The sequence below is a fragment of the Pseudophryne corroboree genome, chromosome 3, assembly GCF_028390025.1.
Source record: "Pseudophryne corroboree isolate aPseCor3 chromosome 3, aPseCor3.hap2, whole genome shotgun sequence".
Classification (NCBI taxonomy): Eukaryota; Metazoa; Chordata; class Amphibia; order Anura; family Myobatrachidae; genus Pseudophryne; species Pseudophryne corroboree.
Window position 1 is genome coordinate 647086690 of NC_086446.1, and position 24780 is coordinate 647111469.

General features: G+C 45.5%; 1 protein-coding gene across 31 annotated transcripts in view; it reads right to left on the minus strand.

Annotated features, from left to right (window-relative positions):
* Positions 1–12198: 12198 nt before the first annotated feature.
* Positions 12199–24780, minus strand: part of ANK3 (ankyrin 3) — a 1328922-nt gene continuing 1316340 nt past the window's right edge. For all 31 annotated transcript variants that reach the window (XM_063961780.1, XM_063961785.1, XM_063961778.1 and 28 more), the window contains 2 exons: positions 23514–23595; positions 12199–13555 (listed from right to left, as the gene is read on the minus strand). In XM_063961780.1, coding sequence (XP_063817850.1) covers positions 23530–23595 — 66 coding nt within the window. In that variant the 3' untranslated portion in view covers positions 12199–13555; positions 23514–23529. The remainder of the gene's footprint in view (positions 13556–23513; positions 23596–24780) is intronic.

Here is a 24780-nt window from a genome sequence, read left to right on the forward strand (position 1 = left end):
TATATCTTTCTAAAGAATTATATAGTTTCCTAAATTCTAAAGGTGTATCATATAATGTGCTCATAATATTTAATTTTATTTCCTTTTAACTTCCCCCTTGATGCTGGACATGCCCACTATCTGGAAAGTCTTGGGGGGGAGGGTGCTGCTGCCATGGCCCATGGCTAGACCTTACACCTCTGGTGCTGCCCATGTGGGGCCACTAGTACAAATTTTTCCAGGGACGCTTTTTGTTCCCAATCCGCCCCTGCCTGTAGGTCCTTACAGTATTTGTCTTCATGTGGAGTTATGACAGATTCTTACAATATATATATCACTTATCACAGTTACATGGTAAGTTATTAGTCTAAACATTTGAGGCCTTACTGAGAGTTGGATGCAAACATAATTGCAAAATGCGCATTTTTCCGATTTATTCACAGTCGATTGCATGTGCAAATCTGCAGATGCGGCTCCCTCTCCTTCACATTCATGGGTCAGATGCAACTGGAAATGAGGTGGGTTTCCTCTAGGGCTCCAGTTTCCCCACAGTCCAAAAACATACTTGTATGCTATTGGCTTTGGATACCATTAACCCATGTGTGTACATGCGTGTTAGGAACTTTCGGCTGTAAGCTCCAGTAGAGCTGGTAGGTGAATGAGAATAATTCTCTGTACAGGGTGGTGCGGGTGTGGATTATTAGATCTACACTAAAAAGGTCTACAGTCAATAGGTCGACCACTAATGGTCAACATGCATTAGGTCGACAGGGTCAAAATGTCAGCATGGAATAGATAGATAGAAAATGTCGACAGGATCAAAAGATCGACTGGGGTCATAAGGTTGACATGGAAATGGTCGACACAAAAAAAGGTAGTCACCTTTTTTTATTTTTTAATGTTTTGTCACTTTTTTGCCACAGACTCCATTAGTGTACCGGGTTTGCTTGCCATACTTTGGGCAAAATGCCTCACTCTGCTACTGCTGCGCTCGGCACAGGTTACTATTCACAATCATTGTCTATGTGGATGGTAAAAAAAAACTTGTGTCGACCATGGTCATGTCTACACTTTGAACCTGTCAACCTAGTGGTCGACCTTTTGACTGTAGACCTTTTTATTGTAGATCTATAGACCAGATACCGGGAGTGCTATATAAATAAATGATAGTAATGAAACTGAATATGACCACTTAATGGCATTGTCAGGTTGATACTGAGACAATAAACATCTACAACATAAAAATTATGGCTGTAATCTAATATCTCCGACTGGCGGGACGGAATTACTGACGAATAAAGAGGGGAAAATATCAATTTGTCTTAAAAATATTACGACATATATGAAATCTGACTCATGTCTTGTGTCATGAATTGTTTCAACTTCACCACATTTTTACAAAACTGAAATCACTATACTGCCACCAGAGTCCCTGCTAGTGTTACTGCTATGCAGTCTGGTGTCCTGGGACATAAACGCAACCCCTTCTTATGGGGGGCACATAGAGGATAACTCAGTGACGTGCCGTGAGGTCAGGGGTTGTGGAGGCACTGGCTAGTATCACAGCCCCTTTTACACACACTTATATGAACCTGTGGGTTCAAGTGGGCATTATACAAAAGGTGCAGCAGTATATACTTTGTTACCCTATATATATATATATATATATATATATATATACATATATATACTGTATATATCATAAGTGGTCTTAATCATTTAAATTAAGACAATTCTTACATACATGGCAAATCTGTTGACACGGTTATAAAAACATAGGCCCTAATTCCGAGTTGTTCGCTTGTTATTTTCCTTCGCATCGGTGCGATTTTCCGCTAACTGCGCATGCGCAATGTTCACACTGCGGCTGCGTCAAGTAAATTTGCTAAGAAGTTTGTTTTTTTACTCACGGCATTACGAGGATTTTTCATCGTTCTGGTGATCGCACTGTGATTGACAGGAAGTGGGTGTTTCTGGGCGGAAACTGGACGTTTTATGGGTGTGTGTGAAAAAACGCTGCAGTTTCTGGGAAAAACGCGGGAGTGGCTGGAGAAACGGGGGAGTGCCTGGGCGAACGCTGGGTGTGTTTGTGACGTCAAACCAGGAACGAAACTGACTGAACTGATCGCAGTGGCAGAGTAAGTGTCGAGCTACTCAGAAACTGCTAAGAAATGTCTATTCGCAATTTTGAGAATCTTTCGTTCGCAATTCTGCTAAGCTAAGATTCACTCCCAGAGGGCGGCGGCTTAGCATGTGCACTGCTGCGAAAAGCGGCTAGCGAGCGAACAACTTGGAATGAGGGTTATGGTGTGATTTATTACCACAAAATGATAGACAAAGGGGGGTATCCAATTAACCATGGCTCACCCCCCCCCCCCCCCCCCCTCCATATATTGCTGTGACCAATAGCCATCTGGGTTTATAATAAATGTAATAATTCATATACGTTCTGCTTTGCAAAAATATTTAAAACATATAAGATTTTGTAAATATTTTGTAAATGCTTTACTAAATTTTCTGTGACACTTTTGTATAATTACGATGTTGTATTTTTATAACGACATTTATTTTATCTTAATTAAGTATCTAATATGAATTGTTTGATGAGTTTTAAGATTAACCCCTGAAGAAGTCTCCAATGAGACGAAACGCGTAGTATAACTGTGTTCTGAATCTATTTGGTAATTAACACCCTTATGAATTCTTGCACTTCAATGAAGAGTGAATTATCCTCATCCAAAAGTGGAATTTTGTAAATTGATTCAACTATACAGAATTGTATCAGTACTGTGTCTATCATTTTATTGTAATAAATTTTACTATGTTTTTATAAGAATGTCAACAGATTTATTATGTATTTAGAATTGAAAGGTAAACATATTCAGCCTGTCTCAATTTAAATGATTAAGACCACTTAAAAGAGTGAGTCCCATAAAGCTCTCTCCTGCAGACTTTTATACCCATTCCTAATTTCAGTCCTTCTAACAGGAGACTAGGAGTACAAACTAATAACACAAAAACCATTTGATGCAGAAAGTTTACGTAAAAAATATGACTGACCATAAAGGGGAAGCTGTGGGGAGGCTGTGGTGGTGAGTTAGGTTTAGGCACCACGACGAGGGTTTAGGGTTAGGCTGTGGGGAAGGGGGGGTAGGGTTAGGCTGTGGAAAGGGAGGATTAGGGGTGAGGGGGAGGGTAAACATGCTTACCCGATACCTGTCAGGATTCTCTGTATTGTGATGCCAGTGTAGGTCATATGACCGCCGGCATCCCATCCACTGGTATATCGTATATATTCCCCACAAAGGGCTGGGCAGAAAGCACTAAAAAAAATGTAATGGGCACTATCCCTTTAAAATAACACATAAAACATGTTGCAGAACCTCAGCAGAAACAGCCTTTAACTTATTGGCCAGTATGTGCTTCAAGTGCCCAATGCTTGTTGTCCACAAGAGGGAAGTGGGCTAACCTTGTGCCCCCTTGCCCAGTCCCAGCAACCACTCACTAGCACGTTACCCTCAATTTTAACCATCCCTTTATCATTAGCTTCTCTTTTATGATGGCTGCTCCTGGTTGTGTGCTGGGGAACTTCCTGGACAGATTACCTGACACTGCATCAAGCCACGCCCCCCCCCCCCCCCACAGTGAGGAAGATGTGATAGCTGCCTCCCCTTGTGCTGTGTTTTGCAGTATTATTGGCCACAGTGCGGCCCTCCCCCCAGCTCCAAACAGTGGCCTGATTATCACAGAGGGGATGCTGAGCTCATAGTAGGGATGGGCACCGATGTGTTAACCATGGTAAAATTGTAAGTGACCATTGATGGCTGCCAAATATGAAATGATCATCGATGGTTTCCACAACTGATGGTCATCCTATTTCTTTCACTGACTGGTCCATGTGCCAATCAGAACAGGCGGTGGGGCTTCACAGATGTGCCCCGACACCGTTTAAAATTAAAAAAAATTAACATTTGGTAATGTCATGCCATCAATGGAGGGAAGCCATCTGGTTTACCCCCCCCCCCCCCTTTGATGGCAAAAGTATTCTACATTGGCCATAAACCATGGATGATTATGAATCATCGATGGTCGATGGCCATCCCTAGCTCATAGCTCCTTCACATCTGGTATCTCACTGACAGTCCCTGTATTTCCAGCGGAGAACTGCACATTTGGGGAGTTTTAACTATAAAAATGATTAGTATAATACAAAGATGATATTTATAAGTTATGGATATCTTTTTTACATTATTCTAATCATTTTTAGAGTCAAAACTATGGAGTATACTGGAGTATGACAGGTAAAGCTCTGCCTCCCCTATCTGCACGTCACTATAACTAGGGATGATACATGCTGTAACTTTCTGATACACCTATCAGAGTCTTTCCTATAACATGTATTACTAGTATATTTAAATAATACATCAGTTTTTAACCACGGAACATTTACCCCTCTAATAAAACTGAAAATAAATCTTTCATTCACCAAATTTATTTCCGTGCAGTGTCAACCAGTGCCCTCATTAACTCAAACTCAACAAAATACTGTATATTCAAAACCCTCATTCTAGCACAGTCCAGCCCACAATGAGGATATACTGTAAACTATTTTCCTCTCATTCCAGTATCTCTGTTGGATTCTTTAACAAATCATAACAAAGAGGAGGGTTTGCACAAGACTTCTACAGCTGCCACACGAGAATGGGTATATCAGGAAGTCAGTGTTTAGACTATTTTAGGAATTTAAAGGCTGAGGGCCTCATTGATTATAAAGATGCACTATTTGCATATGAGCAGAGATTCATCTATCCACTTGAGGTTCCACGTCTGTATTTGGCTCTATGCATCTTAAGATTTGCGCAACTTTAAAGCTCTATAGATACAGCTAAAGGAAAGGTATATGTTGGTGTAAAGTTATATCTGCTACAATAGTTAATGTATATCAACATCCGAGTAAAACCAATATAAGCATCTGAAAGAGGCATGCTTATCTTGCTTCTGCCTGTCCTCACTGTACTTCCCTTGCATGCTAATAACCTTTATCGGCTTGTCCAAGCACATAGGGCTGCAAGTGCAAAATACAGGCAACTGTAAATATGGGACCCATGTTGCATACATGCACCATGTGACAATTTTGCATAGAAAAAAATGTATATGTAACATAAATGTGTGTAATTGTAAATGAGGCCATGACATTGCTGCTTCATTAATGCCGCTCGTGGATTACTTTACATAAAGATGATTATCAAGGTCATCAGCTGACTCTGTCTAGAGCAAGACTGGTATCTAGAGGTCTATTGTAATAAAACATTTTTTTTAACATGTTATACAGGTGCAATACTGTGGTGAATTATTGTCCCCAATACTAGTAACTTATCTCCCAATGGCATTACATAGTGATGATAATGATCCGGCCTCACAGAAGAGTTTGGGAAGAACCTCCTCCCCAGACAGATGAGGATAATAATGATTGGAAAGGGGTAGCGATTGTGGAAGTGTGTGAGGGGGTTGGGGGTCTGTGCCACACGGGTGTGGTATGTTAGATAGACTAGACTTAGGTCAACAGTGTCTAGGTCGACCACTATTGTAGGTCGACATGGTTTCTAGGTCGACAGGGACTCTGGGTCGACATGACAAAATGTCGACATGAGGTTTTTTTTTACTTTATTGGTGTCGTTTTCTCCATACAATGACAGGGAACCCCAATTAGTGCATCGTGTCCCCTCGCATGGCTCACTTCGCTTACCATTCCAAATTGTAGTCCACGTGGATTGTAAAGTATGAAAAAGGTTAAAAAATGTGTATTTTTTTAAACTCATGTCGACCTTTTGTCATGTTAACCTAGTACATGTCGACCTAGAGTCCCTGTCGACCTAGAAACCATGTTGACCTACTTACTGTCGACCAATAGTGGTCGACCTAGACATTGGCAACGTAAAATAAGAATTTACTTACCGATAATTCTATTTCTCATAGTCCGTAGTGGATGCTGGGACTTCCGTAAGGACCATGGGGAATAGCGGCTCCGCAGGAGACTGGGCACAAAAGTAAAAGCTTTAGACTAGCTGGTGTGCACTGGCTCCTCCCCCTATGACCCTCCTCCAAGCCTCAGTTAGGATACTGTGCCCGGACGAGCGTACATAATAAGGAAGGATTTTGAATCCCGGGTAAGACTCATACCAGCCACACCAATCACACTGTACAACCTGTGATCTGAACCCAGTTAACAGTATGATAAACGTAGGAGCCTCTGAAAAGATGGCTCACAACAATAAACAACCCGATTTTTTTGTAACAATAACTATATACAAGTATTGCAGACAATCCGCACTTGGGATGGGCGCCCAGCATCCACTACGGACTATGAGAAATAGAATTATCGGTAAGTAAATTCTTATTTTCTCTGACGTCCTAGTGGATGCTGGGACTTCCGTAAGGACCATGGGGATTATACCAAAGCTCCCAAACGGGCGGGAGAGTGCGGATGACTCTGCAGCACCGAATGAGAGAACTCCAGGTCCTCCTCAGCCAGGGTATCGAATTTGTAAAATTTTGCAAACGTGTTTGCCCCTGACCAAGTAGCTGCTCGGCAAAGTTGTAAAGCCGAGACCCCTCGGGCAGCCGTCCAAGATGAGCCCACTTTCCTTGTGGAATGGGCTTTAACAGATTTTGGCTGTGGCAGTCCTGCCACAGAATGTGCAAGCTGAATTGTACTACAAATCCAGCGAGCAATCGTCTGCTTAGAAGCAGGAGCACCCAGCTTGTTGGGTGCATACAGGATAAACAGCGAGTCAGATTTTCTGACTCCAGCCGTCCTGGAAACATATATTTTCAGGGCCCTGACTACGTCCAACAACTTGGAGTCCTCCAAGTCCCTAGTAGCCGCAGGCACCACAATAGGTTGGTTCATGTGAAACGCTGAAACCACCTTAGGGAGAAATTGAGGACGAGTCCTCAATTCTGCCCTGTCTGAATGAAAAATTAGGTAAGGGCTTTTATATGACAAAGCCGCCAATTCTGAGACACGCCTGGCTGACGCCAGAGCTAACAGCATGACCACCTTCCATGTGAGATATTTTAATTCCACAGTGGTGAGTGGTTCAAACCAATGTGATTTTAGGAACCCTAAAACTACATTGAGATCCCAAGGTGCCACTGGTGGCACAAAAGGAGGCTGTATATGCAGTACCCCCTTGACAAACGTCTGAACTTCAGGCAATGAAGCCAGTTCTTTCTGGAAGAAGATCGACAGGGACGAAATTTGAACCTTAATGGATCCTAATTTTAGGCCCATAGACAGTCCTGCTTGCAGGAAATGCAGGAAACGACCCAGTTGAAATTCCTCTGTGGGGGCCTTCTTAGCCTCACACCAGGCAACATATTTTCGCCAAATGCGGTGATAATGTTTCGCGGTTACATCCTTCCTGGCTTTGATCAGGGTAGGGATGACTTCATCTGGAATGCCTTTTTCCATCAGGATCCGGCGTTCAACCGCCATGCCGTCAAACGCAGCCGCGGTAAGTCTTGGAACAGACAAGGTCCCTGCTGGAGCAGGTCCTTTCTTAGAGGTAGAGGCCACGGGTCCTCCGTGAGCATCTCTTGCAGTTCCGGGTACCAAGTTCTTCTTGGCCAATCCGGAGCCACGAGTATAGTCTTTACTCCTCTCCTTCTTATGATTCTCAGTACTTTTGGAATGAGAGGCAGAGGAGGGAACACATACACCGACTGGTACACCCACGGTGTTACCAGAGCGTCCACCGCTATTGCCTGAGGGTCCCTTGACCTGGCGCAATATCTGTCCAGTTTTTTGTTGAGACGGGACGCCATCATGTCCACCTTTGGTTTTTCCCAACGGTTTACAATCACTTGAAAGACTTCTGGGTGAAGTCCCCACTCCCCCGGGTGGAAGTCGTGTCTGCTGAGGAAGTCTGCTTCCCAGTTGTCCACTCCCGGAATGAACACTGCTGACAGTGCCACCACATGATTTTCCGCCCAGCGAAGAATCCTTGCAGCTTCTGCCATTGCCCTCCTGCTTCTTGTGCCGCCCTGTCTGTTGACGTGGGCGACTGCCGTGATGTTGTCCGATTGGATCAATACCGACTGACCCTGAAGCAGAGGCCTTGCTTGACTTGGGGCATTGTAAATGGCCGTTAGTTCCAGGATATTTATGTGAAGAGACGTTTCCATGCTTGACCACAAGCCCTGGAAATTTCTTCCCTGTGTGACTGCTCCCCAGCCTCTCAGGCTGGCATCGGTGGTCACCAGCATCCAATCCTGAATGCCGAATCTGCGGCCCTCTAGAAGATGAGCACTCTGTAACCACCACAGGAGAGACACCCTTGTCCTTGGAGATAGGGTTATCCGCTGATGCATCTGAAGATGCGATCCGGACCATTTGTCCAGCAGATCCCACTGAAAAGTTCTTGCATGGAATCTTCCGAATGGAATCGCTTCGTAAGAAGCCACCATTTTCCCCAGGACTCTCGTGCATTGATGCACTGACACTTGGCCTGGTTTTAGGAGTTTCCTGACTAGCTCGGATAACTCCCTGGCCTTCTCCTCTGGGAGAAACACCTTTTTCTGGACTGTGTCCAGAATCATCCCCAGGAACAGTAGACGTGTTGTTGGAATCAGCTGTGATTTTGGGATATTTAGGATCCACCCGTGCTGACGTAGCACTACCTGAGATAGTGCTACTCCGACCTCTAACTGTTCCCTGGACCTTGCCCTTATCAGGAGATCGTCCAAGTAAGGGATAATTAAGACGCCTTTTCTTCGAAGAAGAATCATCATTTCGGCCATTACCTTGGTAAAGACCCGTGGTGCCGTGGACAATCCAAACGGCAGCGTCTGAAACTGATAATGACAGTTTTGTACCACAAACCTGAGGTACCCTTGGTGAGAAGGTAGATTGGGACATGGAGATAAGCATCTTTGATGTCTAGAGATACCATATAGTCCCCTTCTTCCAGGTTCGCTATCACTGCTCTGAGTGACTCCATCTTGAATTTGAACCTTTTTATGTAAGTGTTCAAGGATTTTAGATTTAAAATTGGTCTCACCGAGCCGTCCGGCTTCGGTACCACAAACAGCGTGGAATAATACCCCTTTCCCTGTTGTAGGAGGGGTACCTTGATTATCACCTGCTGGGAATACAGCTTGTGAATAGCTTCCACTACCGCCTCCCTGTCGGAGGGAGACGTTGGTAGAGCAGACTTCAGGAACCGGGGAGGGGGAGACGTCTCGAATTCCAATTTGTACCCCTGTGATACTACCTGCAGGATCCAGGGGTCCACTTGCGAGTGAGCCCACTGCGCGCTGAAATTCTTGAGACGGCCCCCCACCGTGCCTGAGTCCGCTTGTAGAGCCCCAGCGTCATGCTGAAGACTTGGCAGAAGCGGGGGAGGGCTTCTGCTCCTGGGAAGAGGCTGCCTGGTGCAGTCTTTTTCCCCTTCCTCTGCCCCGGGGCAGAAATGAGTGGCCTTTTGCCCGCTTGCCCTTATGGGAACGAAAGGACTGAGTTTGAAAAGACGGTGTCTTTTTCTGCTGAGAGGTGACCTGGGGTAAAAAGGTGGATTTTCCAGCCGTTGCTGTGGCCACCAGGTCCGATAGACCGACCCCAAATAACTCCTCCCCTTTATACGGCAATACTTCCATATGTCGTTTGGAATCCGCATCACCTGACCACTGTCGCGTCCATAACGCTCTTCTGGCAGAAATGGACATCGCACTCACTCTAGATGCCAGGGTGCAAATATCCCTCTGTGCATCTCGCATATATAGTAATGCATCCTTTAAATGCTCTATAGTTAATAATATACTGTCCCTATCCAGGGTATCAATATTTTCAGTCAGGGAATCCGACCAAGCCACTCCAGCACTGCACATCCAGGCTGAGGCGATTGCTGGTCGCAGTATAACACCAGTATGTGTGTATATACCTTTTAGGATATTTTCCAGCCTTCTATCAGCTGGTTCCTTAAGGGCGGCCGTATCGGGAGACGGTAACGCCACTTGTTTTGATAAGCGTGTGAGCGCCTTATCTACCCTAGGAGGTGTTTCCCAACGTGCCCTAACCTCTGGCGGGAAAGGGTATAGTGCCAATAATTTATTAGAAATCAGCAGTTTTTTATCGGGGGAAAACCACGCTTTATCACACACCTCATTTAATTCATCTGATTCAGGAAAAACTACTGGTATTTTTTTCACACCCCACATAATACCCTTTTTTGTGGTACTTGTAGTGTCAGAAATATTCAATGCCTCCTTCATTGCCGTGATCATGTAACGTGTGGCCCTACTGGACATTACGTTTGTCTCCTCACCGTCGACACTGGATTCAGTATCCGTGTCTGGGTCTGTGTCGACCATCTGAGGTAACGGGCGTTTTAGCGCCCCCGACGGTGTCTGAGACGCCTGAACAGGCACTAATTGATTTGCCGGCTGTCTCATGTCATCAACAGTTTTTTGCAAAGTGCTGACACTGTCACGTAATTCTTTAAATACGACCATCCAGTCAGGTGTCGACTCCCTAGGGGGTGACATCACTAACACAGGCAATTGCTCTGCTTCCACATCATTTTCCTCCTCATACATATCGACACAATCGTACCGACACCCAGCACACACACAGGGAATGCTCTGAAAGAGGACAGGACCCCACGAGCCCTTTGGGGAGACAGAGGGAGAGTTTGCCAGCACACACCAGAGCGCTATATATATACAGGGATAACCTTATGTAAGTGTTACTCCCTTTATAGCTGCTGTTTTATATTAGCTGCCAATAGTGCCCCCCCTCTCTTGTTTTACCCTGATTCTTGTAGCAGGACTGCAGGGGAGAGTCAGGGAGCCGTCCTTCCAGCGGAGCTGTGAAAGAAAATGGCGCTTGTGTGCTGAGGAGAAAGGCTCCGCCCCCTTCATGGCGGCCTTTTCTCCCGCTTTTTTCAGGAAAACTGGCAGGGGTTAAATGCATCCATATAGCCCAGGAGCTATATGTGATGCATTTCTTTAGCCATATAAGGTTTTTATAGTGTTCTATTGCGTCTCAGGGCGCTCCCCCCCAGCGCCCTGCACCCTCAGTGACCGGAGTGTGAAGTGTGCTGAGAGCAATGGCGCACAGCTGCAGTGCTGTGCGCTACCTTATCTGAAGACAGGAACGTCTTCTGCCGCCGATTTCTCCGGACCTCTTCGCTCTTCTGGCTCTGTAAGGGGGCCGGCGGCGCGGCTCCGGGACCCATCCAGGCTGAACCTGTGATCGTCCCTCTGGAGCTAATGTCCAGTAGCCAAGAAGCCCAATCCACTCTGCACGCAGGTGAGTTCGCTTCTTCTCCCCTTAGTCCCACGATGCAGTGAGCCTGTTGCCAGCAGGACTCACTGAAAATAAAAAAACTATTTAAACTTTTACTTCTAAGCAGCTCAGGAGAGCCACCTAGTGTGCACCCTTCTCGTTCGGGCACAAAAATCTAACTGAGGCTTGGAGGAGGGTCATAGGGGGAGGAGCCAGTGCACACCAGCTAGTCTAAAGCTTTTACTTTTGTGCCCAGTCTCCTGCGGAGCCGCTATTCCCCATGGTCCTTACGGAAGTCCCAGCATCCACTAGGACGTCAGAGAAATACTGGATCCCGTGTCACCCAGCTTCTCATTGTACTGTGCGTTTGTCTAGCATTACCTCTATTCAAGATTGGCTGGTATGGTCCTGGTCAGCCAAAGCTTTTAGTCTTGGCAATTACTGAAATTCTATTATTTTTGGACTTATAATTTGAACCTGTAAATCAGTAATGATTCCAAATGTAATTGTTCCTCTCTTTGATTACTGGCACCCACGGTCCTCATGGAAGAGTTATATGTGCTCCTAAACATGTATATACAGAATTTGACCTCCCTTTTGTTGGCTGGATATCATCTTTCCTTTTTTGTCTCCCCCAGTTCCACCACTGAGATCTTCGACATTGTCATATATGCAAAGGGAAGTATTCTCTCTTCCCTAACACCTGTCACTCCAACCCAAGTAGGTGGAACTTTGGAAATGTGAGCGGTGTCCTCCCCTGGGAATATAGAAGTGATGCAACTGACGCACTGCACCTTCAGCACAGTTAGCTGCAGCTGGAGCCAAGTTCTCCAAAGTCAAGCTCCATGTGTATGTAGTGGGCAAAATGCTGCATGCCAAGGTAAAGCCTCATTTAATCACAAAGCCCTAAACCAAATAAATAATAACCAGGACACTTTTAAACACAATTTATTTTTTGTTTTAAATAATCAACTAGATCATCCAGTGTTTGGATCTCATACATTGTTATTAGAGCTATTATCAATGAATGCTGTTTGTTTCATATGAATATAATCAACAAATGAAAAGAGTTCACCAAAACCCAAATAAAAATGCCCTTTTAAAACACAGCAGCATTAACAACCTAATATTACACTGCTAGAATGAATACAGATGATTGGCTTTACTGAAAAAAGTCTACATCTTATAGCCAGTACACAATACAGTAAGGACTTTACATCGTGCTTCCTGCCTAAGATCTAATTGTTCCTTTTTTTCAGAAAGTTGTGCTCTACACAAGCACAAAGTCACTTCTAGACCCTTGAGCCATTATCCCACCCCCTGTAAAAGCAATACAGTAAGTGCCTGGGACTATGCACTACCGCAGAATATATTATTTTGCAAAGTTCATGAAAGGTTGGCAACAGCAATACGGTTAAATAAAGGGTTTCGTGTGGATAGCTCAGATTTTTGTTTTGCATTTTAGTGTAGCTTTTGCAAAGTTGAAAAAAAAGGTTGAATTAAAGAAAAGTGAGAGGATACATGCACCAAAATATTCCTAACCCTGAAGAAAAATTATTTGGGATCTCAGAATTCCCTGTTTATGTACTACTTCAGTTTGCAGCAGAATTAAAGAAATTTGTGTAAAATCTGCTTGGCTTGTTTATTTTTTTCCATATACAAACATTGTAATTGATAATATACAAGATTTTGTGAAGACACGCCCAGTATACCCTTCAGTGAAGTATTATCAGACACCTATCTGGTTATATGGATATGTGAGTGATCTCCGGTGGGTAAGTGGTGACCAGGCGGTGCTGTATTAACATGAATTGTAGTCTTGTTAGAATTTTATACAAGTGTCACTTATTTACAGCAAATCCATTGATGATTTATAAAAGAAAATCAAGAGCATTTCACACCCCAACTTTCAGGGTACAGGTTAAAATAAGGCGAACTGTTGCTTATTTAGTGATCATTGTGTCTTTCGCGAGTCCAACCAAGGTCATCGTCTTCGCTGGCGTTCCAGCCCCAGGAATATCCCGATGCTCCAAAGAAATGGCATTAACAGCATGGCGCTTTGTATGTACACTGCATTGTAAACTATACACTCCTTGACCCAATCCGAATGAAGGTGATTTCCCATGCTCTGTATAATCGGCTCATGCTAAAATAAAGGTTTCTTGCATAAAAAAAACCCATGCGGTTAATGTGTGAAAGCGGAAAACACACACTTTTTTTGATGATTTTTATTTCCGTTATTTCCTCTTCTTCTGTATGTCATCTGAATACTGGCAGCAACCTCTGACCCTTAGGGAAAAACAAAACATTTTGTTATATTCATATGGTCCACATCACTATCATTTATGCATCTTCTGTATGTATGACCTACAGGCGTGTCACTTAGCGTCAATATGCCAAATAACGCAAGGCACCCGGCGCAACTGAGCAGTAATGTTCAGCCTAGTTCTTCTTCTTCGCATTGCAGATGCAGCACATTTGTTTTTAAACATGTACAAAATTGCAGATGAAGCACAGCAGAACTTGGCGTTAGAAAAAGCTGCGGTCGCTGCATCATAGCAGTTTGTACGCAGGGACAGACTCACACACAGATACACAAATGTTGCACACACAATGTACAGTAGTTTTCCAGCTATTTTATATATGCGAATAAGACACTCATTTTGAGTAAGATGCTCAATTCATCCGAGATGCCGGGACCTGGGGTGCCAAGAGGGACTGTTTGGCGCAACTGAAGCCACAGTGTATGAGGATTTAGCTGTACAGATGTAGCCACGCTCATCCAGCCCGCAGCTTGCTGTATTTGCAGAAATCGAGGCTACATCTGAAAACCAGATAAAAACACCAGAATACAAAAACACACAACAATAAACCAATGTATAGAAACCAACAAGACATTCATTATTCATATTATCGGGTTCAGTATGATTTGCCGATGGACGGGATGCCGCCTGTCAGTATACCGACAGCAGCATCCCATCAATCAGAATCCCAGCAACCCACATTAAGCCCCCTAACCATCACCTTTTCCCTACCCTAACCCTCCCTTGTGGGTGCCTAACTCTAACCCTCCCCAGTGGTGTCTAACCCTACCCGCTTGGTGCCTAACCCTAACCCTCCCTTCTCTGCTGCCTAACCCTAACCCTCCCTTCTCTGCTGCCTAAACCTAACCCTCCCTTCTCTGCTGCCTAAACCTAACCCTCCCCGTTAGGTGCCTAACCCTAAACTCCCCTGCTAAGTGCCTAACCCCAACAATCCCATCCCTAAACCCTAATCCCACTTCTGATGGTTAAACCTAACTCCCCTTCCCGCACGTGGTGGGATGTGATCACATCCTGCTGAAAGAAGGATCAGGATTCCAGGTGTCGGTATTTAGGCGCCGGGATCCCAAGTCCTGTCTGAATTTTGACGCTGGTGATCCTGCTGCGTATGGGATTCTGGCGCCGGGATTTCGAGCGCCAGGATCCCGTCCATCGGTATCCTGACTGCATCCCATCTGATCAGATATTAAGTGAGAAATGCCATGAATTAAAGGCTGAAATCCAGCCATCCTAGAATCCTATAATAAATAAAACATCTCAAGAGACTCTTGGAAGTCTAGCAAGTAACTTTACTCATTTTGCTGCACAAGTATATTAAAAATATAAAAAATATAGTTGGTGACAGCCAATTGCCAGTGTGCATTTATAATAAAGAGCCTATACACTGCAACATGTAACATGGATAAGTTCTAAAACTACTGAGCTAATGGGATATAGGTGGATATATTATTTTTTATTATGTGTGGAGGAAAACATTTTTATACTGTGACTGCCTAGGAAAAAATATTTGAGAAAAAGGAGATTTTTGGTAGACTTACCATTGTTAAATCTCTTTCTGCGAAGTATATTAGGTTCCACAGGGAAACATCGGGTGTAGAGTGGCTCTTGATCCAGATAGGCACCAACAGGCACCAACAGGCTAAAGCTGTCCAAGGATGCATTGTGGGGCCTTATCTATAGCCCCGCCTCCAGGCACTGTGAGCTCAGTTTTGTTAACCACTCCAATGTAGGAGCAGGCAAAAGAGAAGGCAGATGTTAGTCACAAAGAACCACATTCTCACGACAGGAGAAGGGACCAGCGGTTAATGCCATACAAACCCATAGAAGCTAGGTGCGTCAGGGTTGGCGCCCTGTGGAACCCAATGTACTTTGCAGAAAGAGATTTAACAATGGTAAGTCTACCATAAATCTCCTTTTCTACAGCAGGGTACATTGGTTTCCATAGGGAAACAGCGGGTGATGTCCTAAAGCAGTTCCTCAAGGAAGGGGATGCGCCGTGGCGGGTATGAGAACCCGGCGTCCAAAGGAAGCATCCTGGGAGGCGGAAGTATCAAAGGCATAGAACCTAATGAACATGTTCACTGAGGACCACGTAGCCGCCTTACACAATTGTTCAGCGGAAAAAGTCCAACAGTCCGAGTAGAATGGGCAATAATAGCAGCAGAAACTGGGAGTCCAGCCTGTGCTTAAGCAGGGATTGCTTATTCACAGGCCTTTGTACGGTTTGTGAAAACCAAACCGTACAAAGAGGGAATCTAACCTCCAGATAGAGGCAGTCTTCTCCACGTATATACGGAGAGCCCGTATTACATCCAAAGACCACTCTTTGGAGGACAAACCAGAAGAGATGAAGGTCGAAACCACAATCTCTTGGTTTAGGTGAAAAGATAACACCACTTTAGGTAAATAACCAGGGCGAGTTCTAAGAACTGCCCGGTCACAGTGAAATATCAGGAAGGGTGGACGACAGGACAAAGCGCCTAGGTCTGACACCCTCCTAGCAGAAGCAATAGCCAGTAGGAACAGGACCTTGACCGTGAGCCATTTAAGGTCCACTGACTGAAGAGGTTTAAATGGAGACTCCTGCAGGTCATTCAGGACAACAGACAGATCCCATGGAGCCACAGGAGGGACATAGGGAGGCTGAATCAGTAAAACACCCTGAGTGAAAGTATGAACGTCAGGAATAGATGCAATTTTTCTCAGAAACCACACCGACAAGGCACATATATGAACCTTGACGGAGGCCAGACGAAAGCCGAAGTCCATGCCCTGATGCAGAAAAGCCAGAAGTCTGGAAGTTCCGAATTTGTATGCATCATAATTCTTAGCAGCACACCAGGTGAAGTAAGAATTCCAGACCCTGTAATATATCTGTGCAAATGCCGGTTTTCGGTCCTTTAGCATAGTTTGGATAACTGCCTCAGAGAATCCTTTGGCCCTGAGGAGTGATGCTTCAAGAACCACGCCGTCAAAGCTAGTCTGGCCAGGTTCAGGTAGATGCAAGGGCCCTGAACGAGGAGGTCTGGGCATTGAGGAAGTAGAAGATGATGCTCTATCGATAGACCCTGCAGGTCTGAGAACCAATGCCATCTGGGCCACGCTGGAGCGACTAGAAGTAGTATTCCTCCTTGTTTGAACTTCCGTAGTACCCTGGGCACGAGTGACACTGGAGGGAACATATAGGGCAGCCGAAAGTTCCATGGAATTGCCAGTGCGTCCACGAATGCTGCTTGAGGATCCCTGGTTCTTGATCCGATGACCGGGACTTTGTGATTGTGTCTACTCTAGACGCCATCAGGTTTACATTTGGTAGGCCCCATTTGTCCACTAGGAGTTGAAAGACTTCCTGATAAAGACTCCACTCTCCGGCATGCACGTCCTGACGACTGAGGAGATCCGCTTCCCAGTTGAGCACTCCCGGAATGAACACTGCTGATATTGCTGACAGATGGCGTTCCGCCCAACGAAGGCTTTTTGACACTTCCATCGCCATGCGGCTTCGAGTGCATCCTTGATGGTTTATGTACACCACCGTGGTGGCGTTGTCTGACCGTACTTGAACAGGCCTGTCCTATTACACAGGCAGGGCCGGTGCAAGGTTTTTCAACACCCTAGGCAAATCTTCAGCGCACCTCCCCCCGTTCCCCAATATCCAGCTCCTCAGATGAAATAGCCTGGCTTGATAAATGTGAGTTAGTGCCATACCAAAGAATATTTTCCTCATGTATGGTATTCAGTTAGGTTCGGAGAAACCTGGGGAGCGATAAACTGACTTTTTTGTGCTTTTTACCAGTTCTCAGATTTTTTTTTCAGGCTATCAAGTTAGGTCATCCGAAAAAAAAAAAATTCTCCCGAAAACACACAGATTCTGTTTTCATTAGAAGCAGAAACGTTTTCGGAAGAGAACAGGGCTGTTTTGGGGGATTTGGTTTTGACGGGCTGATGCAGAAGAAACAATATCCCTGATAAGTGGCGGCTCACGCCAGCTTATCATGCTAATTGAATTTAACAGCAGATAAGAACCATATGGCCCATCCAGTCTGCCATTTAGAGTTAGGGGCTAGAGTATTAGGGTTAGGTTAAGGGTTTTTTGTTAAAGGGCTAGGGTATTAGGGTTAGTTTGCTAGACTGGGTTAGGATATTAGGGATAGGGTAATAGAGTTGCTTATCGGTTGGGTTAGGGTATTAGGGATATGATATTAGGGCTGGTTTATCAGTTTTGGTTAAGGTATTACAGTTACGGGTTATGATTAGTGAGAGGTTTGTATATGTGTATATATATATATATATGCAGCGGTCAGGCTCGGCACTCCTTATGGGGAAGGATTACTTGCTGTGGTGCCATCTGAGGATGTGTAGAGTCCTTTGTGTAGCATGGGAAGCAGAGGCACTCAACAGTCTGATGAAGCAAATGTATAGCCTTTATTATGGACCGTAATAAAGGCTATACATTTGCTTCATCAGACTGTTGAGTGCCTCTGCTTCCCATGCTATATATATATATATATATATATATATATATATATACACACACACACACATAGGGTGGCATCATCAGGGTTGTTGTTCTCCGAAACGTTGCAATAAACACCTGATCTTTCACTGATTTGAAGACTTTGGACCTGATTCAGAGATGGACACAGATTGCTGCATACACAGCAATATCTGCGTCCATGTCCGCACTTGCTGGGGACCGCCTAGCACAGGGCAAGGCCACCCCGCACGTGTGGCACCGCCTCCTGATGCATCCACAAGTACATTGTGGACGCATTAAATTAAGATTGATCCCTGACAGCGGAGCCTGGCTGCACTGTCAGTTGGTCTGCTGCCATTTTTTTAATCAGAGCTGCTGCGTGTGACACCACACAGCTGCCCCGAAAACACTCCCGACATGCCCCAGTTTAAAACGCGATGTTAGCGCTCCCCGATGGCCACCACTGTCAGTCACCTTGCGGCCGCATGGAAGGATGCAGCCACAAGGTGTGGGGTTGCGCATGTGCATTGCGGCTACTCCGCATGCACAGAACATCCGAATGCAGCCGCTTCATGCAGCCGCGCGGCTGCGTTCGGGTCTGAATGATCTCTTTGGAGTGAAGCCCTATGTTTATATCTCTACTGGTGATGAGTTTCTTCCATGGGAGGGCACAGACGTTACAGTATATATATATATAATATATATATATATATATACACACATACATACATACATACATACACATATATATATATACAGACAGTAGGGGGCCGCAGCAGCTGCAGCAGAACCTTCTGTTGGTCACATGACAACCAAGTGTGATGTGAGGCACTTACCATGGTTGTTCTTCTGGCTGATGCGCTATGGCTGATGTGGCTCCATATGAGGGAGGACAGCAGACAGATGTCTCCTCCCCTGATGGTACACAGGGCAGCTGCCGCTGGTCAGCGCCAACAGGGAGGGAGGTCAGATCAGCCGGGAGTTGAGGAAGCACATACAGCTCTTCTTGCCCCCCGTGTGAAGATGCCGCCCAATGTCTCCTTCTCAGGTTCCAGCAGGCAGCTTCTTGGATGGCTTGTGGTCCTGGCAGAGGCGGAGGTAGCGGATCTGCACCCCAGTTATTGGTGCGGGTAAGCAACCAACGCAGGAGGGGGAGGCCTGGATGCGCTACGGACATGCGGCTCCGGCTCGGCAGATACAACTACGGGTGAACAGGGATTGGGCGCCTTAAATCCCACATCACTGCACGCATCCTGTCACATGCAATTTGTGTGCTCCATTCAGTGCCACCCAGCAAGTGCCGGCGCCCATAGGCAGCTGCGAGAGGCAAAGCATTGAACACTGCCCGCAATTCGAGCATGTTTATCGGGAGGAGTGATTCCTCCTGGTCCACCGACCCTGGAAAGAGTGTAAAGAGTGTTGCTCCAACACCGCACCCCAGCCCCTCAGACTGGCATCCGTAGTCAGTGAGACCCAGTGGGGGATCCAGAAGGGACGGCCACTGTTGAACCGCTGGTCCTGTAGCCACCAGGTCAGCGATAGGTGAACCAGCGGAGTCAAGGAGATCATGTGAGACCTGATCCGAAGAGGTAGGCCATCCCACTTGGAAAGGATTAACCTCTGCAGAAGGCGGGATGAAATTCAGCGTACTCTACCATGTCGAAAGCCGACACCATCAGGCCTAGTACTTGCATCGCTGAGTGTATCGACACTCTTGGGCGAGAGAGGAAGTATCGTATCCTGTCCTGAAGCTTCAGGACCTTTTCTGGAGACAGAAACAACCGTTGACTGTGTGTGTCAAGCAGTTCCCCCAGGTGCACCATGCTTTGAGCAGGGTCCAGCGAGGACTTCATCCAGTTGATGAGCCATCTGTAGGAAGTTTACGGTCAGTTGCAGATGACTGAAGAGGACATCGTGGGAGTTTGCCAGGATTAGCAAGTCGTCCAGATACGGCAGGATCCTGACTCCTTGGCGACGGAGATGAGCCGCCATCACGGCCATAACCTTGGTGAAGATCCGTGGGGTCGTGGCCAGTCCAAACGGCAGAGCCTGGAAATGACAGTGAAGGTTGCCAATAGCAAACCGCAGATATTGCTGATGCGATATGGCAATAGGTATATGCCGGTAAGCATCTTGTATATCCATGGCTACCATATAATCTCCGGGTTCCATGGCCAGTACAATTGAGTTCCGTGTTTTCATACGGAACTTGGATACTCTCACAAACTTGTTCAGTGATTTGAGGTTGAGTATAGGCCGGAAAGACCCATTGGGTTTCGGTACTAGAAATAGGGTTGAGTAGTATCCTCTGCCTCTCTGGGATAGAGGTACCAGCACCACCACTCCTGTATCCAGGAGGGAACTCACAACCATTTGTAGAGCCTGCACCTGTAACGGATCCGAAGGGATAACAGTTGTGCAGAACTGGTGAGGGGGATGCCTCTTGAAAGAGACTGCGTACCCGTGAGAGACAACTTCTCGCACCCATGTGTCTGAAGTGGTCTTTAACCAGACCTGGGTGAATCGCAAAAGTCGGCCTTCCACCCTGGGATCCCATAGGGGGTGGATTGTCCCGTCATGCAGCAGGCTTGTTGTGTTTAGAAGCAGGCTGACGGGATGCCCAGGACTGTGGTTTTGGAAGCACAAGATTTTCTCGGGTATGCCTGACCTTTTGCTTTCCCTTGAGGCCGAAAGGAGCAAAAAGTGGTACCTATTGCCTTTTGTGCATAAGGAGTAGCGTTAGTAACAAAGACAGTCTTAGCAGCCGCCAAGTCAGCCACAATTTTATTGAGGTCTTCCCCAGATAGGATGTCTCCCTTAAAAGGGAGTATCTCCAAGGTCTTTTTGGAGTCCAGGTCCACTTTCCTTGACCTCAACCACAAAATACGTTGAGCCAGGATGAACGTAGTCAATGCCTTGACCGCCAACAAACCTGCCTTATAGGACGCCTCCTGAATGTAATAGGCGGCTGTGGTCATGTGATACAGGTACTGTCTGGCAATGTCAGATATATCCTGAGGCAGCTCTTCCTCTCATGCCTGAACCCATGCTTCATTCCTTTTTGCAGCCCAAGAGGCTGCTATAGTGGGTCTATGTACAGCACCTGTAAGGGAGTAAATAGACTTCAGGCATCCCTCCACACGCTTATCTGTCGGTTCCTTCAGTGAGGTGACAGCAGTGACGGGCAGAGTAGACGACACCACTAGACGGGTGACATGGGAATCCACCGGTGGTGAATTTTCCCACTTGTTACACAACTCTGTAGGTAGAGGATAGCGAGCTACCATCCACTTAGACAGGGAGAATTTAATTCCTGGAAAAGACCAGGGTTCTTGTCGTATGTCCACTAGATGGTCAGAAGTAATAACGTTTTAGTTACCTTCTGATGTTCAAACCTATCAGGTTTCTTAGACACCGTAATGGAATCCTCATCATCATCATCAATGATTTGTAGGATCTGCTTAATAGCAACCACTAAGTAGGGGACATCAACCTGAGTGGTGAATTCCTCGTCAGAAGCAGCTGTGTCAGTGTCAGACGGGACAGTATACTCCCCATCCTCATCAGAAGAATCTTCTGAGAGATTAGTGGATTGTGAGGAGGAAGTAGTCAGCTTAGATGACCACGTGACGCGAGAGTGACTTGGGGCAGTTTTATGTCTAACCAAGGAGTGACTCCATTGCTGCAACTGGGTAGACAAATTATCTGCCCAAGGCGGATTTACCATAGGGACAATATGTGGCTGTAACTGCACAGGAGGTCCCATAGGGGGCATAAGGCATGTCACAAGCGTATTGAGCATAGTTGAGAATGCTACCCAAGGTGGCTCCTGATTGGTTACAGGAGCTGCGGACTGACTGGGAGATGTATGGTACATAGTACACAGACCGACATACAAAACCTCCCCCTCAGGCAAATCCTTTGCGCATGTGCTGCAGGATGTGTTTAAGTGCTTGCTTTAGGGTAACACACAAGTGATATCCCAGCCATTCTGGAATGCAATTCACTTCTATGGACGGATCCTGCGTATTTATGCCCTGCACACAGCCAAGTCGGTCACTCAGATATGAATGGAACTCAGTCATATCTCCCCCTGAGGCTGAAGGGGCTTAACTGGATGTATCCACAGAGGCTATGTACAGTCACAGCATAATGAGAGCATGTTGACGCAACTGCGGGATAAGCAAATATGTGCATATGTGAAGATAAGCCTATTTAAAGACATATACTTTACACAAAGGACAGTGCTGGTGCAAGAGATTACTGCTAATGATGATAGCTATGAAACCAAGAGTACAAATAGGAACAGTGCTGCCCCACAGGTGCGTACAAACTTTACATATGGGTGAATGTTCACATTTCCATCCTTACATGCAATGTATGTAATGACTGAAGGACCATCCACAAAATGTCATGGGTCAGCAAGGGTCCATCAATGAATGCTGCTATCCACTCATCTCCAGATTGGACTACTGTAACCTTCTCAAATCTGGCCTCCCTGACTTACCATCTCTCTCCCCTCCAATATGTCCTCAATGCTGCCATCCATCTAATTTTCCCCTCCAAACATACTACCTCTGCCTCCCCTCTCCTGCAGGCCTCCTGGCTTCCCTTCAGAACCCAATTCAAGCTTTTCACACTTACTTACAAAGTCCTTACCCATTCCTCTGACGTTATCTCCCTTCACACTCATGCCCACCCTCTATGCTCCACAACTGATTACTTCCGCTCACTCCCGCCTCCCAGATTTTGCCCATGCTGCGCTTTATCTCTGGAATTCTCTACCTTTCCCTATCAGACTCTCCACCTCTCTACAAAATGTCAAACGGGCTCTCAAGACCCACTTCTTGATCAAAGCCATCCAGTTCTCATACTAACCCACTGCCCCAAGCTCACTATCTACCTCATTTGTGTTACCCCTGTATGTCTGCCCCTTCCCTTTATAGTGTAAGCTCTCGTGTGCAGGGCCCTCTTCCCTTGTGTGCTTTTCTTTCCATTACTTATACTATCATCTCCTCCATATTCCCTACAATGGCACCTTACCCTCTGTTTCTGCCGCCCTGCTGCTTATTTAAGTGTTATGACTGCCGATGCAGCAATGTTTATATGCCATGCACCTGTCCTGCATTGTCTTGTACTGTAAGTTACTGTTTTCTTGTTTTGCTCATATGTTTATGTACTCTGTTAGGCGCTGTAGAACTCTTGTGGCACAATATAAATATAATAACTATAATAATAATAATAATAATAATAATAATCTCTGGCATGACATTAGAGCACCAACCATTAGGTGGCACTGCTGGACAGATGTGCTGTTGTATTAGCAGAGATCTGGAAAAGGAGATGACATGTTCTCTATATTCTGTCTATATGCTATTATACCTGAATGGGTCCCTTAGTGAGTTCCACAGAAATAACCATTCTTTAGTGTATCAATACATATAACTACCTTATGTACTGCGGTATTACAAATAACTTTTCTTCTCAATATGTCGAATTTCCTTCTTGGTTTTCACTTTATATCCCTCAGCCTGTAATGAGAGTAAATAATTATTATTATATGAATAGAAATATGTTGCAATGTCTTTGCCACAAGTAGATGCCAACATGATTAGACAGTACAGACAAATGTAGGAGTTAATTGTACCCAATAGTCTGGAATAAGAACCATACACATAGTAAATCCAGAAAAGTTAGTACAGGTTAAACAGATGCATTATGTAAAAAAATAAATTAAAAACAATAACCAGTAGCAAAACATAACACAACACAGCAACACTCAATATATTTGCAATGTATTAATAAACACTACTAAAACAACTTCTGGCATTGCCAAATCATGGAAAACCATGGCACAGGAGGATAATATATAGGGCTGGGCAATTAACCGCTGGCTATTTGGTAGGCTGGGGCTGTTCAATTTAGAGATGAGCGGGTTCGGTTTCTCTGAATCCGAACCCGCCAGAACTTCATGTTTTTTTTCACGGGTCCGAGCGACTCGGATCTTCCCGCCTTGCTCGGTTAACCCGAGCGCGCCCGAACGTCATCATGACGCTGTCGGATTCTCGCGAGACTCGGATTCTATATAAGGAGCCGCGCGTCGCCGCCATTTTCACACGTGCATTGAGATTGATAGGGAGAGGACGTGGCTGGCGTCCTCTCCGTTTAGAATAGATTAGAGAGACACTTGATTTACTAATTTTGGGGAGCATTAGGAGTACTCAGTACAGTGCAGAGTTTTGCTGATAGTGACCAGTGACCACCAGTTTTATTTATAATCCGTTCTCTGCCTGAAAAAAGCGATACACAGCACACAGTGACTCAGTCACATACCATATCTGTGTGCACTGCTCAGGCTCAGGCCAGTGTGCTGCATCATCTATTATCTATATATAATATTATATATATCTGTCTGACTGCTCAGCTCACACAGCTTATAATTGTGGGGGAGACTGGGGAGCACTACTGCAGTGCCAGTTATAGGTTATAGCAGGAGCCAGGAGTACATAATATATTATATAGTGAGTGACCACCAGACACACAGTGCAGTTTATTTAATATATCCGTTCTCTGCCTGAAAAAAGCGATACACACAGTGACTCAGTCAGTCACATACCATATCTGTGTGCACTGCTCAGGCTCAGGCCAGTGTGCTGCATCATCTATATATATTATATATCTGTCTGACTGCTCAGCTCACACAGCTTATAATTGTG